The 14,339-nt window shown below is 40.1% G+C and overlaps 1 protein-coding gene across 1 annotated transcript in view; it reads left to right on the top strand.

Moving 5' to 3' along the window:
* LOC149221610 (uncharacterized) overlaps positions 1-11,640 on the top strand; it is an 88,690-nt gene extending 77,050 nt beyond the window's left edge. The window contains exons 3-4 of the mRNA XM_089387430.1: positions 10,556-11,111; positions 11,496-11,640. Coding sequence (XP_089243556.1) covers positions 10,556-11,111; positions 11,496-11,640 — 701 coding nt within the window. The remainder of the gene's footprint in view (positions 1-10,555; positions 11,112-11,495) is intronic.
* The last annotated feature ends 2,699 nt before the right edge of the window (positions 11,641-14,339 follow it).

Raw genomic sequence — 14,339 nt, forward strand, 5'->3', positions numbered from 1 at the left:
GCTTGCGCACCCATGTATCTTCCTCCCACTGCTTCCCCTTGTCTTCCCCTATGGTCGCACCGCTTCTTAGCATCATGTTCACGTTGGGGTCTTCCTCGCGCGGTTTAGACCTCATCATTTGGATGTTTTGAGTCGGAGTAGACTGTAGTACCCCTTTCTTGTGCATTTGTGCAATCAGTGTAGGACAATCTACCATTTCATGATCAAACTGCTCACAGTATGAACAAGATATTCTTGTTGGGTTGGTACAATCACGAGCGTAGTGTCCCGGTCCTCCACAATTGTAACAGATTAGCTGTCCGCGGCCTCTTCCGAGCCCCATTCCTCCTCGTCCTCACCCTCGCCCTTGAAATCTAGTGAGCGCCATCCCTGCAGCTGGGTCAAGGCCTCGCGTTTCCATCTGCATCCTATATGTTGGGGTCTGATCCATCATTAACTCGTAGCTGTGACAAGTATGCTCATCGTGGCCCACTGATCTACAAAAATTGCAAAATAGTTGTTGGGGAGTTTGTGTATACTTCTGCAACAAATGACAGTTGTCTTTCCCTCCCACCTAACAGATCGCGCACTAGAGCGCGAGTGCCGCACTTGGGCCCGCCTATGCCTCTGGTCTCAACGAAATTAGTCTCCCTCCTGCCAAATAGTTCGCGAATACTGGACAGTGATCCTTGTCGTGGCCCTCGACTTTACATTTTATGCACCATACTTCTTCGCGCGCTTCTGGCTGGGGTGCCCTATCTTGCTTCAAACTTTGCATTTCCAAGCATAGGTTTTGTAGCTGCACGTGGATTTGTTGGACTCCCAACCCCGGATCCTGTATCGGTGTTTCATGCAACCTCATTGCCATTTCCAACGATTCTACCTAGGTTGAGAGCTTCTGCTGTGACAGCGCCATCCTTAGGTGTGGTGTCAAAGACGCCACAAACCATGCGTGGTGCTGCGCATCCGTCAGTGTCATATTAGCCTCGCAGATCGTACTTTTCAACCTCTGATCCAGATCCTAGGGGGTTTCACCTGGAACCATCTCGATCTCTTTAAATTCGATGATAGATTGTGTTTCTGATTTCGGCCAGCTAAATTCTCTATTTAGCGTGTTCTAGATCTCCGCTATTCCTGCATTTGGATGATCATTCGAGTGCTTAATATACCAGGTTAGCGCACGATCCTACAACGCGCTCACCAATGTGGCCTTCTTAATGTTGTCATCCGTGACTCCTTGGGCTTCCCACACTACTCTTACCATAAACCAGAACTGATCCAGGTCCTTGTTCCCTACTCCTCTGAATACGGGTAGCTTGATCGCGCTTGCCATGCTGAACTGCAGGTTTGGTGGAGGTGGGGTGGTTGAAGATGGAGGTGAAGTAGGTGAAGCGGGTGATGGCGTAAGTGGAGGTGATAGCTGCGGAATGCGCTGCCTTATCAAACTGACCGCACTTCTCGGGGAAGCCTGAGCGTGCTCTTCCTTGCTCGATCGCGGTGGTGAAATTAAAGGACTATTTCCTAACCCTTCGATCCCTTTGTATATCTTCCCGCTTCGTGTCATTCCAATCATTAATGTATTCACATAACCAACTTCTCACATAATAGCATCTTAATCCAGGTATTCAGGGATTTGACGTACCTACCTCGTGGTCCCTTGAGAAAGCATCATTTTGCTTCGCTATAGCTCATGGTTGTGTCTATTGTGAACTAAGTGATAAATCCTCCTATTATCCGGTCGAGCCAATAGTCCACGACCCGCACGATCTTATCTTCTGATGCCTCTAGTCTGCACACTAACTCCGGAGTCCACACTATCGGTTGATCGAGCTTGTACCTTCCCTGGCTGTCGGCTAACCTCGCGATCCAATCATACAGCTCTAAAGAGAAGGTCGCGAAGAAGATCTCGTGGATTTCCGTATATACGTAGCGATCCAGCCACCTTTTCTCGGATATCTGTGGAGTCCTATTCTCCTGTATTACAAACTCGTGAAGCTTCTGATCCAACCAATCTTCAATTTCCTTCTTCGTAGGGTTCTAGTGTTCTGACATCAGACATCCCTTAGGCAGATCCCGGTCCCGACAACGGAACCATTTGTTGGCTTGTTGGGGCCTGACCCAGGTTCATAAGTGTTTTAGCCAAACAAATCCCAAAAATACTAGCCCTTTCGGCAACAGTCAGCAGAGCGCGGACTGAGGTCTCACCCGAGGTAGTATGGGAGGGTGCTGGAACTAGGTTTTTGCACCCTTGGGATGTCTTGATGAGTCTTGGAAGGTTCGCAATCCTACTCTATGCATTATGCTACTCATAACAACATCTTAATCCAAGTATTCAAGGATTTGATGTACCTACCTCGCGGTCCCTTGAGAAAGTGTCGTTCTGCTTCGTTATAGCTCATGGTTGTGTCTATCGCGAACTTAGTGATAAATCCTCCTATTATCCAGTCGAGCCAATAGTCCACAGCCCGCACAATCTTATCTTCTGATGCCTCTAGTCTGCGCATTAACTCTGGAGTCCACACTATTGGTTGATCGAGCTTATACCTTCCCTGGCTATCGACTAACCTCACGATCCAATCATACAGCTCCAAAGAGAGGGTCGCGAAGAAGATCTCGTGAATTTCTGTATATACGTAGCAATCCAGCCACCTCTTCTATGATATCTGTGGAGTCCTGTTCTCCTGTGTTACAAACTCGTGAAGCTTATGATCCAACCAATCTTCAATTTCCTTCTTCGTAGGGTTCCAGTGTTCTGACATCAGACATCCATTAGGCAGATCCTAGTCCCGACAATGAAACCATTTGTTGGCTTGTTGGGGCCTGACCCAAGTTCAAAAGTGTTTTAGCCAAACAAATCCCGAAACTACCGGCCCTTTTGGCAACAGTCCGCGAAGCGCGGACTGAGGTCTCACCCGAGGTAGTATGGGAGGGTCCTGGAACTAGGTTTCCGCACCCTTGGGATGTCTTGATGAGTCTTGGAAGGCTCGCGATCCTACTCTACGCGCTGTGCTACTTCCACGCAGCTGTCTATCTAGTGCAACTACCTTCGCGTGGCTTAATTGAAGAGCGTGAATGTTCTTTACCCTTTACTGTGCTTATTAGTATTATAGATCTTGAATTAAATTAAGTGGGCCCAATACTTTCATTTACCATTCAACATAAACAAACATGCACGCAATCATAAATTGTAAACAGATGCATAAACAGGAACCTAGAAACAGATACACAATATTCCAAAACCAACTTATCTTTATTAATGCCTTTTCCAGTTACAATCCACTTCCTACCCTGTGCACACAGCTGCAGGGGTCCGCGCACACAACTACGGACTCTACTAGGCCTCCGCGCACACAGCTGCGGAGCCTCTATCTACTACTACGACCCAAGACTCGGACTTACAGACTCAGAGCGAATATCACATTCAAAAACCCATATCACTTAAGATCAGATCTAAAAAACTTCCTTCTACCCTTAGAGCCTCGCTCTATTTATACATTCCCATGGTCCGCAGACCATGGGTAGGCCAACACATTCTATATTAAATTACAATATTTTTAGGGCAGACTACCCTAGACTCTTGTGCTCTGCGCCTGCATTTTGCGGGGCCTTTACATTACATTGACCCAAAACTGGGCTTTAATCCCCAAAAACCCCCTATTAGGGGATCCGCTGCCCAACAGCTTTTGGACATCTCACACATTCTAGCCTCTCCAGCAAATTTCATGGATAGAACACATCCTATGCTACAAAAATTAACACTCCCTCTTAGTGAGGATTGTGTTCTCTCTAGTGTTGCACTCCCTGCCACAATACCTTGTCGTTGTATCACCTCCTGTAATGTTGTTGATGTCTAGACATATTGCCCACCAACCACTGCACAACTATGATGTTGCATCTATGCTGCTACTGACACTTCCATACTGTTGCCAACTCTACATTTTCACTACAACTACCTATCATATGTTGTTGCTGCAACTGCAACATCTACAATTGAGAAGCATCTAAACATTGAATCATTTGTGATTAATATAATGCATTTGTCACTCAAGTATCTTACTGCTACTGCATTGTCATTGAAGAAATTGCACTATTTCCAACTCTGCACTGAGCCACCCGCTCTGCTGTCAACAGTGCACTGCGCTCCTCAGCATCTGACTGCTACTAGTCTACAATTGTCACTCGATCTCTGACTGCATCACTATCACTAATACCTCTTGCTACTAAATACTGTGGGCCCCCATATCTAGGTAATCATCCTATGAGGTGAACTCCTTAAGGACCCTGCCCAATCTCTGTAGCTCTCTGGGGCTATAGCACCAAATCACCCCACCTCACTCCTGGAGGTGTATCTACAAACATCACAAAATCTTCCTCCAACTTGGAGGATAACTTATTTATCTCTACGTGTGTTGTTTCCTAGTCTTACTTCTCTTACTTATCTTTTTTCTTGAGAGGACACTCAGTATTGTAGTGCCCAAACTCACCACACCTAAAGCACTTGACCTTAGATAGGCCTTTCTTCTTCTTCTTCTACTCCCCCTACGCCTGACTAGGACCCTTTGATGCAAGGGCCACATTCTCCGCCTTCACACTCTTTGATCTGTTTCTACTGCTACTACTGATGGAGCTCGTTAACAGAACTTGCCTAAACTCTTGTTGCTGCAATTCAAACAACATATTTTCCTATCCTGGCAGTGTGTCTCTGCCCAATATACTTTGGGACGAAGAATTACCAATGCCCTGAGACACTGTTTAGTGTCAATTGTACTCGATTTGATGGTTGAGGTGTTCCCCAACAGCTGCAAGTTGGTCTCAGGTGAGGAAGGGATCTATGCCTTCCCCCTTCTACATCCTGATGCATCTCATCTTTTCTTCCAGAAACATCTTTTGCTGCTTGGAAGTACCCTGATATAGCATGGAGAGAGCATCCCACATTTCTTTGGTCATCCCCTTGGCCGCTATATGTGAGACTATATGATCTCATACTCCATCCCAGATCAATTGCTTCACCTTTTCCATCTCCCTTATGTATTCTTTTAGTTGATATACATCCCTAGGAACTGCCACCACATTATCTATTTAGGATTTTAGGCCATATTAATCTAGAAGGAAGGAAATCGTAGCCCTACTGTGGCCATATTTGAATTTGTCAAAAACTCACTCTTTCCCTTTGCTTGGCTGCTTCTCTGCTACTCACACTACCTCTTGGAATGCACAGATCTACTAGTTGCCACTCCCAATCAAAATATCGAACTTCAGAGACTCGAAGTTCCCTGAGAGAAATTTTCCCTCTATTGTGTGTGATTTTTTCTTCCACCTAACATTGGTTCTGTTTCTGCAAAACCCTTTGTGTCCAACCAAGGAATCTTCTCAGTGAATTTGAGTTGTTGTTGCTCCCTCTGGCTACTAGAATCACTAACCCAAGCAACTTGACTGTTTTGCAACCCTACAACTGAAAATCCAATTTTTGCCCCAGCAATTTGGCCTACCTATTTGAGCATTGGTTAGCCTCTAAAAAAATTGGTCTATTGCTCTTTCTAAGAAAGGAAATTTCTCCTTCGCTTTTGAGCTTCCTGACTGATCACTTATGCTCTGACACCATGTGAAAATTTAAAACTTGAAATCCTATTACAGTAGCTAGAATTTATTTTTCTAATTGTTAATTAATTCAACAATTTATCTGCTATGACAAATACCAAATAAATCACACTACAACCTTCATAAATAAAAACTGCAGAAGAAAAACAGCATTGAAAAATGAGAAAATACTAGCACACAAACACACAAAAAAATGACACCATTATTTTTGGACGAATGTCCCTGGAAAAACCCAACTTGGGAAAAGTGGTGGAGTAACTGAGGGTTTTTATTATTAAACAACAGTGGAATCTAAGTACAATCTATGGATGCCCAACTAGCAATCCCAACGGAGAAAATTTAGGAAAATATATCTAAAGGAATTACCCTTCTTCCACAAGTAACCCCGACACAACTTTCCTTCGGAAACTCGTCCTCCTGGAACCCTCACTCTGAGCTCTGCACAGTGCTTGCGCTAGCCCTATGATGTCTAGCCTGGAACTACCTTTGATGAATTCATTATGCTTGTCTCTACTGACGAAATCACTTCTCTGACGCTCTGGACCCTCTTCCCGACCTCTGGAACTAAAAATGAATTTTACTCTAGCTAAATCGAGTTGCTCTTATGAAGCAGTTGTGCAATCCTCTCCACTGGCTCACTAGAAATAACTCGACCCCTTGCTTCTCCCTCTATGAATCTGGAAAACTTCCTCTGGATCATTGTCTATGCCCCTCACTGTCTTTGCTTCGATTTATGGCTCTCTGACAACCGTTGTTGCTCTTTGGAAATCGATTTTCCAAGGAAATCGAACTGCTAGTCTGTCTTCTCCAAATGCCCATCGACTTCTTCTTATAATCCTCTGTTGGGACTCCAACGGACAAGATTAAATCTTAATCAAAGGCTATGATCATCTTGAAGTCGATCTGTGTGAGTTTCTAAACTATTCTCACCTTGACTAAATTTATTTTGATTAATTGACCAGTTTTCCTAAGTTTAGACTTAGGAAACATTACAAAATAGGTTAATAATCTAATTAAGTCATCTCTAGGTGGAATTTCAAGAAACGATTTCTAGGTTTTGAAGACATCATGCATTCTAGCCTCTCCACCAAATGTTGTGGCCAGAACACATCTGATGCTACAAAAACTATCAATCCACAAGTGCCTAATGGAAACCCCATGTGTCAGTGTTTTGACACCTCATGTTTTCACACCCTTGCCCAACATATACTTTCATCACATTTCTTTTGATGTCTTTGTCATAAGTTGTGTGAGGGGGATGTCGCCCATGACACCCACCTCAATTAAAGGGACGCCCAACTCTAGATTATGACAACCTGCCTCACTCAAAGTTATTGTCGCCCTAGCAATAGTCCAACCATAACCCCCAAGTCATCTCCCATTAGATATCGTCATCATAATGTATCCCCTCCAGATGATTTCTCTCACTGCATCTCTAGAAACATCCCTGCATATAACCATGTTCTAGATCCCTTCATGTTGCTTCGCTAATCAGGTAGTTAATCTAATCATTGCACCAAGCTCCATAAGGACTCATGTCTCATAGTGAAATAACCTTGACCTAAGATCATCTCAGCTCCATTAATATTTTGCTATAAAGGCACAACCCTAAGTACCCAACTACCCTTAGCTAGCCATCCAAATGTAAAAGAGATCAATCTCCTCATTGCTCAATATGATGAAGAAGAGCATTGGTCATGGTGACCCCCACCCTTATCTACCATCTACACTCCCATAAGCACTCCTACATACTTCCTTGTCATGAAAGTTAGCAATGGAGGATATGACCCTATCCTACCCTCTGCCTCCTCAACAAGTCTCTCGAACTTGGGATCCCATGGCCAACCTCTCGGGCTCAAAGTTGATGTACCAACTCTCTTCCTGGCCTCAACATACCAAGGCACACTTCCTTGGTCACATCTTTAACCATTGTTTCCATCTTAGTTTCCCTCGTCTACTCTAATCTACTTGTCCTCTTCTCCAACTTCTTTATCCTATCTATCAAAGCGGACTTGATATCCACATGTCATGGGAGAACAAACTCTACATCACTACTACTCAACTCTCCACATGTAGCTCCACAAAACTATTGTTCACTCATGAAGGTGGTGGCCATCCTCACTACTATGTTCGGGTCTCCTTTCTGAGTTTTCACTATTATTGGCTCAAGTCTTGATAGAATGAACATATGCCCCATATGAGGCACAAGGAAAACTCTCTCATCAATCAGTAACTCATGCCCCAACATCAAGTCACAGTCATCAAACTGCACTACTGTAAGGTCCACCTTTCCCTCCCAATATCCCATGTGAATAGGTACATCATCAATCAAACCAATCACCCACATATCTCTGGAATTGATAGCCAAAAAGGATGTCTGCTCAGGCTTGACCCTTAAATCAAGCTTATTTGTTGCTTATTCCTTCAAAAAGTTATGTGTATCTCCATTATCGACCAATATTGTCACCTGGATGCCTCCCAAATCTACCCCAATAAACTCCAACTAGGTTCTTCATTTACCTTTATCTTATGCCTTCTTCTGATGAGAAGATACTACAGCTAGTACCTGTAACATCCCAACTTTAGCTGCCTCTTGTTGCTCAAAAGTAGCCAACTTTTGCTTTATAAGGTCATTTCTTGCCAAGTGATCCTCTACGTAGATCCAACAATATATGGTCTTCTTTTCTTTGGTTGCACATGTTGGTTTTCCTTCTTTGAAAGTCTTCCCCTTCTCTTGGTCCTTCCTGCTTTTATCACCCTGTACTTCCTCCTCGTCTTTTCCATATGTTTGGTAATCAAGGAGTTTCTCTGTTGTGATGATGGTTATTGCAAGATTCTAGACTTCTTGCTTCATGACTTCCCTTTTTTCCCATGGTTGGAGATTGTTATTAGAGGCACGCATCCCATCATGCATACCCTAAGCTCCTACATGAGATTTGAGAATTCCTTAATATAGGTTCAGATCTTCCTAGTATGCTTCAACTCCCTTAGATGATCCATTTCCACCCATTCTTGATTCCTTGGTCCAAATTGCACATACAAATCCTCTTTCACCTCTATCAAAGTCAATATCTTGTCTGTGATGCGACCAACTACTAAGTATTCAACTGGAGTTCTCCAACAAATTTTCAATGTTTTCATGAGATACATGGCTGCTACATTGACTTTTGTCTCTTCTAAACGACCATTCATTTACTCCAACATTTGTTCAATGTCCCGATAGAAGTTTCCAACAACATTAGTGCTTCTAGTCCCATCATACATCTCTAGTTCTTTCTACTTCACCTTCATAAATGAATTAGTCAAACTTTTCCCTATGGATTGCTTCAATACTAATATAATATCTTCTTCATCTCATTAGTGCTTCTAGTCCCATCATACATCTCTAGTTCTTTCAACTTCACCTTCATAAATGAATTAGTCAAACTTTTCCCTATGGATTGCTTCAATACTAATATAATATCTTCTTTGTCTCTTGTCAGTGCCACAAGTGACTTCACCTGATCCTCCAAGTCCTTCATTTGATCTTCATGATCCCGGGCTTGTCTTAATACATAGTCAATGGAATAGAACTTGCGTCAATAGCTCCCTTAGTTTCCTAGATATCCGCTCAGAGCTCTTCCTAATCCTTTCCATGGCATTCCATATCATCTACCATCCATGCCAAGCTTCTTTCAATATATTAGACTATCTTAGATAGTGCCGCCTCATCTTGGTCCATTGGGTTAGACCTAGTGTTCACCATCATGACCTGCTTCTTTTGGATGTAACCTGTACCAAAATCCAATAACCAAAACCCTCTTTTCCCTCTTGTAAATTGATTACATAATCCCCCTCCCTAATAACCTGCAAATAGAAAGGAGAATATCTCTACAATCTTCCTTCACACTTGCATAGATCCCTACATGAACCTGTGGTTGTGCTACTTTTGATACCACCTTCGTGTGGTACAACTCTTCACTACATGCATTGTCAACTTCTGTAATTGCATATAGAGTGGTATGCTCCGTTACCACCTATCACAACCCCAGGGACTCCTACAGTTACAAGGTTCCCTTTAGGTGCATAGCAATTCCTTGAGCATGTGGCACCAACATGTTTCACCTCTGCCTTGTGAAGCATAGATTTATTCCAACCGAACTATGCCTTACAATAAGTTCACTTATATAATCTCTATACCATTAGTTACTTAGCATAATGTCTTAATTCTTCTATATAATGCAAGTAATCATACTATCTCATCTAGTTCAATTAGACTTCCATAAAAACATGAGCTATACATTAATCCATCAACATCATCATACATATGCACAAGATTTCATAAAGTAATGGCTCTCTGACCTTTTGCTTTCATTAACAATTCACAAATACAACAAGTCTACGAGGCAATAACTCAAGTTTCAGGAATACAAAGCCAAAATTAGAAAAATCACAATATAGAAACTTTACCCCACCTGTGCACCCTACTCAAGTTGCTCGACACCCTACTCGAGTTGTTGTCATCTTAGTTAAAGGCACACCCAACTCTAAAGCCTGACAGTGAGCCTTTAATCAATGTCGAAATGTTTTTTCATTCATTTATTATTTATATTTTCTTTTCCAAAATATAAAATATCAATTTTCTTATTTTAATTTATAAGTACTATTTCAATATAAAATTTTAAGGATGTATTCATATTTTAAATCTATAAATTTTTACAAATAAAATTTTGAGTATATAATTTCTATAATTTGTTTTGTTTGGTAAGGTGTGGAGAACCAAAATTCGAATAGTATTTTTCTTCTCCGCTGAACTGAGTATTCCTTTGACTCCAAATTTGTTCCTTCAAACATAAATTGCTGACTAGAGCTACATCTTCAGTTGGCTCACATCATAAGCCATGTCATGGTTCCAGATTGCTCTGTTGATGTTGAGGGTATGAAATGTATAAATTCATTCTCAATATTCCAATACTCTGTCATTTTATTTGGCTTTCAGGAAACGAGATAGTGTCACAGCCTGGTTCGGATTCTGCAAGCCTTCAGCAAGTTTTGGCAGAGGCCAGCTTCCATAAAACCCCTGGGACTGCATATCGGGTGTCCTACATTCAACGCCTGAACACGAAGGGTGGCCTCCCTGACACAAGCAAGTGCACGGATAAATCAACAGTCACAGTTCCCTTTGAAGCAGAATTCTGGTTTTACACGCAGGACACGCTACCTCCCACGGTACCTGCTGCCATTCAAGTGCCAGTCTCCGATAGCCAAGTGGTGGAGGGCTTCTTTGGCGAAGGCAAGATAGACTACTCTTATGATGGCTCTCAATGGCAGCAGAAGAACGTGCAAGGCAAACTATACTTCGTGCCCGGAGGAGATGAGCTTGGAACTTTCTCCACAACAGACAAACCAGATGCCAATGGTGGCACATTCTCCTTGGAGGCCTATAGTCCCAATGGTTGGCAGATAGTTGGCCAGATTGTTGGTAGCCCTGTTACAGTTGATAGGAATTCTGTTCCCTGGTCCCTCTTCAGAGTCACCAGCAGCAGTGGAAATGTGTATGTTTTTCTTTAGTTATATGAGACTGTATTAAATTTATTTTGGTTGTAGATTTTAGGAATATCTCTGAATTGGAAGGACAGTGATTAGATTAATTGTTTGATCTCTTGCTTTTCACTAGATTCTGAAATATTTTCAAAATTTGCAATTAGTTAACAATTAGGTTAATTGTTTGATCTCTGGCCATTCACTAGATTCTGAAATATTCTCAAAATCTGCAATCAATTAAAAATTAGATTAGTTGTTTGATCTCTTGCAGTTCACTAGATTATGAAATATTCTCAAAATCTACAATCAATTAAAAAAACTTTTTTAACTTTTTTAATTAGCGGAATTGATTATGAAGTCAAATTTTCATGGTTTTTTTAATTGTACCAATGCAGGTCACTTGTAGGACCATTCACCTATTATACCTTGGTGGGAACAAGAGGAGGAGTTCCTCCACCGCCTTCAACCCTTACAAAGAAAGGGGATTCATGGTCAGGGCCGTTCAGTTCTCAGTTCTGGACGTACAAGCATTCAATATGAAAATCTTCTGCCTTTTTGGCCTACTGGGTTGTTTCTGCCTTTTTGGCGTACAAGCATCTATGCTAGTTTTTTATAATATTATATATATTACATATAAAATTTAAACTCTTCACAATTGGAAATAATAAGACTAAGTAGCCATATCTATTTTATATTAGCAATTTCATTTAATTAATCACAAAATTGATCTATAACATATTTTGTGTCGAATTAAAATAAATAAATAAATTTAGAAAATTATGAACAAATGTAGATTTATTTCTTAACTCTAAATTTACCAAGCTCATAAAGGATAAAATATCTCAAGATGCAAAAAAAAATTTGATTGCAAAATTTGAAGAAAAATTTGCACTTGGAGAAATTTAATCTCTTTATACACTCAATAAATTCTTAGTTAAAGATGCATCTATGCTAGTTTTTTATAATATTATATATATTACATATAAATTTAACATTTCTATATATATAAATAGTCTTATTTATAATTTTATTAAAATTTTCATAATACATAACTACATACACATGTACATATCATTTTTCTTTGACATGTTATAATTTTTATAATTTATTTATATATATATATATATATATATATATAGTTTTTATAGGTTTATTAACTAAATTTAAATATGAAATTCTAAATAAACCCTCATACTACATATATCTACATGCATATTTCCATGATATTATTTATTTAACCAATTTTATAATTTCATGTTTTTTTAATTTAATATTTTAATATGATATATATGGCATAGACTATATTTACACATAGAGATTATTATAAGTTTTTACATGTTTATAAACTAAATTTAAACATTAAATTTGAAGTATCATGATAAATGATTCTTTCTCTCTCTCTTTCTCTCTTTCTCTCTCTCTCTCTCTCTCTCTCTCTCTATATATATATATATATATATTAGAAAAAAAAGTATACATTTTTATATAGTTATTAATTAAATTTAAAATGAAGAAAGATCATGGTTATAATTACGCCTTGAGGTGTTCCCTCTTGGAAGAACTTCCCCAGTTGCCACTTTACACCCCTATGTACCCTTAGATCCAATGTTAGACTATTGAATTTTTCCCACCATTAAATCTCATTGTTTTCATTGCCAACTAAATCTTGATTTGTGCAACCGTTCAACTTGTTGATCTTTATTATAACACACAGACATATTTCTATCTGTCATGCAAGAGTCATGTTCTCCATGTACTTTGGTTCATCCATCTGATATTCTCTTCATCACCTGGCAACTGCCACTGGTACAACCCTTTCCTTACCATTTCCATGGATTGGTTCGTTAAAACTATCCATTTTATCTACATCTATTGTTGGTGGTAATGAAAATGTCTAAGGCTTGCCAAAAGTGGAGAGTACGGGCCCATGTCAGATTTCTTACTTAAGGAATGTGGGTTGTGGAGCTCTTGAGAATCCTAAAAAAAGGCCATTCTTTCGCCATACGAGATCCGCTCATAGAGCCCAACAAGCAGTTCAGTTCCTACAAGATTCAGGATTGAAAAAGACTAGGTAAGGAAAATCATTACCAGAACCCCAAGAATTCTTACTTCCAATGTTGATTGCCACTTGAAACTAGAGATTGAATTCTTGAAAACATTGGGCCCCACTGCACAAGACTTAGCAAATGTATCGATGATTCCCAGAGCACCCACTCATCTTACTCTCAACACTAATAGCCAGATGGAACCCAAGATCAAGTTCATGAAAACATTAGGCCTCACTGCACAAGACTTATCAAATGTCATATCATACAGACCTATTTTACTTTGATGCAATCTAGAAGAAACTCTTCGTCCCAACATCCAGTATTTTCAAAATCTTTTTGGAACAGAGGCTTACGTCTTGAAGGTTTTGAAATGGGCACCTGGGGTTCTGGCTAACAGTAAAGTGCCTGGATATTTCGAAAAGAAAATAATGCATTTGGAAAGTTTTGGCCTCATGAAGGATGAGGTCAAGGAGCTTGTTAGGAGATTTCCATCCATACTAAATGTTTATGAGGAGAAAATGCATAAGACCATGGAATTTTTCATAAATAATATAGGACTTCCAGCAAAGTTTCTTTTGTCAAATCCTAATTTCCTAAATTATAGTTTGGAATGTAGGAAGCGTCTTCCTAGCCTGACTACTACTCTTTATTTATCTAACCAAAAGTTATTGGAAAAGTATGTGAATTGAAATCCTCATGCAACAAAGTTACTTGATATTTATAGTGTCAAGCTTGTTGATGTACATGTTATCTAATGATTTTTCCCTCATCTAAAAAACTACAAATTTAGGTATTATGATTTGTTCAGGGTTGGATTGTGTTGCGTTGCTCGTATTTAGTGAAAGAGATTCGAGTACATTAGCCAAGAGATCATTAGTCTATTATGACCCAGTATGATCACTCTAGCCCACATGAGTAGTGAGTGAGAACTTGTGTGTGTGTGTGTGTGTGGTAGTCATGTTGCGTCATGACATAGTTAGTTCAGGGCATGGGTTTTGCTTTTGGCCAATTCACTATTTCACATCACAATCACACTCAACAAACAATATTGAAGGATACTCATTTGTAATGTAATGAGAATGCATTAGGTAAACAACTTATCAATAGAGAGTGATCTTGTGTTTTTATGTAGGCTATGTGTTGATGAAATACCATATCTATGTATATTACTTCTATTCTATTATTATTTGC

The sequence above is a fragment of the Pinus tabuliformis genome, chromosome Q (genome assembly GCF_031772625.1).
Source record: "Pinus tabuliformis cultivar Carrire ecotype Pingquan chromosome Q, CPIR1, whole genome shotgun sequence".
Lineage (NCBI taxonomy): Eukaryota > Viridiplantae > Streptophyta > Pinopsida > Pinales > Pinaceae > Pinus > Pinus tabuliformis.